The sequence below is a fragment of the Nematostella vectensis genome, chromosome 14, assembly GCF_932526225.1.
Source record: "Nematostella vectensis chromosome 14, jaNemVect1.1, whole genome shotgun sequence".
Taxonomy (NCBI): domain Eukaryota; kingdom Metazoa; phylum Cnidaria; class Anthozoa; order Actiniaria; family Edwardsiidae; genus Nematostella; species Nematostella vectensis.
Genome location: NC_064047.1, coordinates 14,281,603 through 14,287,620, shown reverse-complemented (window position 1 = coordinate 14,287,620; position 6,018 = coordinate 14,281,603). Strand labels below are relative to the sequence as shown.

Sequence of the window (6,018 nt, the reverse complement as noted above, 5' to 3'; positions counted from 1 at the left end):
CCAGTGGTACGAGCAGAATTATCCAGTGGTACGAGCAGAATTATCCAGTGGTACGAGCAGAATTATCCAGTGGTACGAGCAGAATTATCCAGTGGGACGAGCAGAATTATCCAGTGGTACGAGCAGAATTATCCAGTGGGACGAGCAGAATTATCCAGTGGTACGAGCAGAATTATCCAGTGGGACGAGCAGAATTATCCAGTGGTACGAGCAGAATTATCCAGTGGGACGAGCAGAATTATCCAGTGGTACGAGCAGAATTATCCAGTGGGACGAGAAGAATTATCCAGTGGTACGAGCAGAATTATCCAGTGGTACGAGCAGAATTATCCAGTGGGACAAGCAGAATTATCCAGTGGGACGAGCAGAATTATCCAGTGGGACGAGCAGAATTATCCAGTGGTACGAGCAGAATTATCCAGTGGTACGAGCAGAATTATCCAGTGGTACGAGCAGAATTATCCAGTGGGACGAGCAGAATTATCCAGTGGTACGAGCAGAATTATCCAGTGGTACGAGCAGAATTATCCAGTGGTACAAGTAGTGAACGGTGCACCACTTCAACTATTGGTGTTTTGAATGCCATTAAGGCCATTTAGCTTGGGTATCCTGTGCTGAACTAGGCGACTTTGTACGCTTGTATGAACGAATTCAATCGCCGGCGAATTTCATGGCCAATATTGGGTGAATCAGACGTTTAGACATCGAGTAGTGACACCTGATTGAAATTCGCTCGATGAGCATACGAAATCGCCTAAAAGTTTGTCGTGGGCCTTGATGATGCAATTTTCAAGTAAAAATTAGCGTGCAATTATGCGCAGAACTGAGCGTGCGATGACAAGGGCGACAGAAAGGATAACGAATAAAGGAAAAATATTTTTATACTAAGGGAACAATTCTTAATTCTCTTAATATATTTGGGTGGTTACAAAAGTGATGTTACATCCATACCCCAGCCAGACGGAACTTGATATGAACTCCTGCCCCAGCCTCCAGCAGCGCGGCCTGTTAATAGAATATAAATACTGAAGAATGAAAACGCGATCAAAACAACTTCCTTCAATGGGGAAACAGATGACGGTATCGGAGATCAGCAAAAAGGGCGGTGAAGAAAGCTTCTATCCCCACAGGGCTTTTTACGTCGAGAAAAATTTAAATGGAAAGTTTAATTTTTCTTCTTCTTCTCCTCTGACTGAATTTTACATTCAACTGTGATTTGCACATGCGCATGAAAGGTCCTACCGAGTCTCCAGGAGGGGGGAGGAGGAAGGATGGATCATTTTTGGGATCACACATTATTCGTAAGGTTATGAGAAATGTTTCTCACCTCTCGGGGGTTAATACACCTCAGCATAAGAGAAGGGTCCCCTCTGTTCCTGAAGCTGATCAAATCTCTATAATATCTGTACACTTGGATGTCCTGTAAAAGAGAAAACAATAATGATTGAACTGAATATTAAAGCAATACAGCAGACCACATCAAAAATTGCAGATCAAACAACTCCAAATGTTCTCTTTCTACTTTAAGATATCTTTCTGCGACTCATATTTATTGTATGTGAATATACTGACTCTTCCGTCCTAGTCCTATGCCTCCACATGTCATGGAAAGACCTTTTAGTCCCTCAAAAGGAAAACTTCTGCCTAACAAATTAGTATTTCAGTTATCTTGTGGTCAACTGAGAAAAACACAGCTGTGCTAGACTATGCTTTGCTCAAAGCCTACTTATCTCTTTTAAGCATGACTAATTTGTACTACTATCTAAAGCCCACTTGTTTCAGGCGATTTTACAATTTGGTAACACAAGGCTAGCAAGGACTAACAAGGTGTAAGTGATTCCTGTTCTGTAATGTTGACCGTCATTACATAAGCCACGACCAATAACATCAACTTTCTTACAGGTAAGTAGAATTAAAGTTACAAGCATGCAATCAAATGAGCTCTATACACTTAAATGTCAGTAATAACATTTAAGGGGCTAATTACATATGTTCTGTACTGTACGCATTTCCTTAGGGACACACTATTAGAAAATTGGGTAAATATCTTTGGAGGGGTGCGGGGTAGGGTTGTAATGGCCCGCCCCTTCAGGGCTTTGTGTAGGTACATTCCCTCTTACTCACAATATGTTTTCTCCATGTCCTCTGAATAACCCTGGCAGCCTCATGTCGATCAAAAGCTCTGCTGTCCCGTGAAACAGTCGTGGCACGACCAGTGGATGCCACCTCTGGTGTAGGTGATGATTCATAAGGTGTTGGCTGTTGTGTTGCGGGTGTGGCGGTCGTCATCTCCCCCCTGGTTGTTGGAGGGGGAGGGGCCGGGTAGGTTGGAATGGGGTGTAACTGAAGCTGTCTCCACCAGTCTTGAATTATTTTTGCACAAAATTCTGTAAACCTGAGAAAAAAGGCTGTTCAATACTAAGTTTTACTGAAATTGTCAATATTCTGCAAACTCTTATATATTTCTGGCTCCCACCATTCAAACTAACAGAGTTCCATTTGATGCTTTCGATTGGTCAGCACCTTGCGTGATTTGGAATCATTTTGCTGCTGCCATGGCCACGAGGGATTCTTAGCATCTGGTTTTTTTATCTATCCCTCTGGACGTATAAAATTCACTAGTAAACTTTATCTTAGTTAACTATTTTTAATAAGCATGCAAGCAATTCCTTGGAAACTCTCCTTGTTTAGCTGTTGTTATTGATTTAACCTTTTTTTTTAACTCACATCATAAGCAAGGTGGACTCTCCTTCCGATGCAATCTTTTTCTCACAGTATTTCTTGTACTTGTCTGCCAACAGGGGGGACACCTGGGCCGTCTGGGGGGTGGGGTGGGGAGGGTTAGGGGTGGCGGTGCGCACAGTGCTCATTCGGCCAATGCTCGGGAGGAACGTGGTCTCCTCGATTGTCTTCATGGAGCTGACGCTTGGGTGGAGGATGCCAAACAACTTGCATCTAGAAATAGAATGAAGTGATTGGTGAGTCATGGAAGTAAATTATTGTAAGCCACACAAAGACAGCATCATCAACCCTATTATTACTGAAGCACAAATTATATTTTCATATCATTTCAATTTCTTTAAGCTTGTGAAATTTAAGTATGTATGATGTGAAAACTCCATGTCACCTGGTTTTATAGCTTTAATGGGAAAAAGTATAAATGCTGTTAAGAATATATAAAAAGAGGACCAAAGTCATGCTTTTCAAAAGCTTATAATGACGAAAAAATTATGGAGAAGACCCTGAATCGTATAGCAGAGCTTTGATGGTGTTCCTTTAACTATAAATAAGCTACATGAAGGACTGTAAAACCCTTCCTTCGTGTGTATTGAGGTTCTGAATTTTTCTTTACTAACCAATAAGCCAATCTGAGAGAGTGTATTACAATCAAGAAGTCAATCAGAGAGAGTGTATGACAACTAATAAGCCAATCAGAGAGAGTGTATGACAACCAATAAGCCAATCAGAGAGAGTATATGACAACCAATAAGCCAATCAGAGAGAGTGTATGACAACCAATAAGCCAATCAGAAACAGTGTATGACAACCAATAAGCCAATCAGAGAGAGTGTATGACAACTAATAAGCCAATCAGAGAGAGTGTATGACAACCAATGAGCCAATCAGAAATAGTGTATGACAAACAATAAGTCAATCAGAAACAGTGTATGATAACCAATAAGCCAATCAGAGTGAGTGTATGACAACCAATAAGCCAATCAGAGAGAGTGTATGACAACCAAGAAGCCAATCAGAAACAGTGTATGACAACCAATAAGCCAATCAAAAATAGTGTATGACAGACAATAAGCCAATCAGAGAGAGTGTATGACAACCAATAAGCCAATCAGAGAGAGTGTATGACAACCAATAAGCCAATCAGTGAATGACAACCAATAAGCCAATCAGAAATAGTGTATGACAAACAATAAGCCAATCAGAAACAGCTTTTGACAACCAATAAGCCAATCAGAGAGAGTGTATGACAACCAATAAGCCAATCAGAAATAGTGTATGACAAACAATAAGCCAATCAGAGAGAGAGTGTATGACAACCAATAAGCCAATCAGAAACAGTGTATGACAACCAATAATCCAATCAGAAATAGTGTATGACAACCAAGAAGCCAATCAGAGAGAATGTTTGACAACCAAGAAGCCAATCAGAGAGAGTGTATGACAACCAAGAAGCCAATCAGAAACAGTGTATGACAACCAATAAGCCAATCAGAGTGAGTGTATGACAAACAATAAACCAATCTGAGAGAGTGGATGACAACCAAGAAGCAAATCAGAGGGAGAGTGTACAGTTTTTTCAATACAATAAATAATCATAATTAACCTTGCATAGTAGCCCCTCCATACTCTCTGAACCTCTATCGCTGCAGCAGTCCTTGCATCTGCAGAGTCCTTTTTATCCTTTAGAGCTTCCTGGTTATAGCAGAACACAGAGCGATCGAGTCATTATCGAGTCATTGGTCGGCTTGCTGTAACTTTTCATTAAAAGATTATGTTTTGTAACCATAGTACTGTAAATGAACCTTGGAAGTATGCTTAGCAAAGCACTATTTTTAAAGGGATACTGTACTGCTGATTGAAACACTGCCACCCATAATGCACTCCCCCCCCCCTACTTTGCCAACATGACTGGGGCCTGGTGGTAGATTAGTCAAGAGGAAATTAGTCTCCTACGTAGAAACTAGTAGGGTATTAGGGGAAGTGTTGTAGATTTTAAACTTTGCTGATATGAGAATACTGCTACAGTCTATGGTTAAGGGAGTGAAGAAGACCATCAAGATGGTTGAAGATGATTCTTTAAAGAAACAAGCATGCCTTGACATGACATTATGATTAGCTGTGATGAGGTACACCAGGCCTGTAGCCAGGATTTGGGACAGGGGGGTTTGTTTACCCATATAGGGGACCATTTTCTCTTAGGTAGCTCGTCCTAATTTGTAGTTGTACTTAATTTTCATTGATTAGAGCGGACCTCTCCGTAGGAGCAAGGCCTCTTTTCTCTCTGTAATTCGCTGTGCTTGGCGTTTGAGTTCCTTTTTCTTCGCGAATGCCAGTCAAGTAAAATACCGAGAAAAGAGCCCATTTCTTGCAGAGTATAATGACTTGATTAGTTAATTGTAATGTTAAAGTTTTAGGCAAAAAGTAAAAGGCTCAAATTAAGTAAATGCTAGTCCCTTACCAATCTTTCAGACTTCGACGAGATTGCAAACTTCAAATCTCTGTTGATTGTACCTGAGATAATCAAAATAACCCGGTTGAAGCAATGCACCGAGGCATGGACTTCATTCACCAACAATTGGTGATAAATAAACGGCCTTTTATTCTATGATATGATAAATTTTGAATAAGTTGTATACTTTTACTTAACTAACAACTTAATAAGAAAGTTTTGGGAGGAGAAACAAGGTCCGGAAAAAATCTTCAAGCGTCTGTTTAGTGTTTGTTTACCGGGCAAATTAGCAGATTCCAAGATCTTTCGAGCCTCCTGCTGGCTGAGCTTGGTAAGCTGGAATGCCATGATAACAATTTAGCTTTCAGAATAAATCGGATAAAATCAGCGCGGTTTTTTAGCCATTAGAAACCGACAAGAGGCCGCCATTGTTGATTCGATGAAATCCTAGAAACGGCTACCGCTGGTTGCATTGTGCGGAGGCTCATAAACATAGCACGCCTTCGAGCAAGGGCCGTAGGATGGCCGTCCAACCAAGTTTTGAAAGGTATTTAGGGGGCTTTAATGTAATTCCAAGCGTGACTAGCACGAAAAAGAATCGGATTTTTTTTCACTCTAGCGAGCTGTGCATGGCGTGTAACCATATAAGAGAGGACTGTGAACCTGGCTATATCCCATATATATTTAATAGAATCAAAAAGCCCAAACTGTCTTGATCTCGTACCAGAGCAATGAATACAATACACCAAAAACTGGAATTCGACTCTGCCAAATTTTCCTCTTTAATAAGACTTCTTCAGGGCATAAAGTTCAATAAAGATTTAAAACAC

The 6,018-nt window shown here is 40.7% G+C and overlaps 1 protein-coding gene across 1 annotated transcript in view; it reads right to left on the bottom strand.

Annotated features, from left to right (window-relative positions):
* The window catches only part of LOC116611735 (protein MFI), a 14,204-nt gene extending 8,540 nt beyond the window's left edge, over positions 1 to 5,664 (bottom strand). Inside the window, exons 1-7 of the mRNA XM_032372240.2 lie at positions 5,467 to 5,664; positions 5,198 to 5,250; positions 4,343 to 4,431; positions 2,728 to 2,955; positions 2,125 to 2,395; positions 1,328 to 1,420; positions 952 to 1,005 (exon numbers count right to left, since the gene is read on the bottom strand). Of these exons, the coding sequence (XP_032228131.1) occupies positions 952 to 1,005; positions 1,328 to 1,420; positions 2,125 to 2,395; positions 2,728 to 2,955; positions 4,343 to 4,431; positions 5,198 to 5,250; positions 5,467 to 5,536 (858 nt within the window). The 5' untranslated portion in view covers positions 5,537 to 5,664. The remainder of the gene's footprint in view (positions 1 to 951; positions 1,006 to 1,327; positions 1,421 to 2,124; positions 2,396 to 2,727; positions 2,956 to 4,342; positions 4,432 to 5,197; positions 5,251 to 5,466) is intronic.
* Between the last annotated feature and the right edge of the window lie 354 nt (positions 5,665 to 6,018).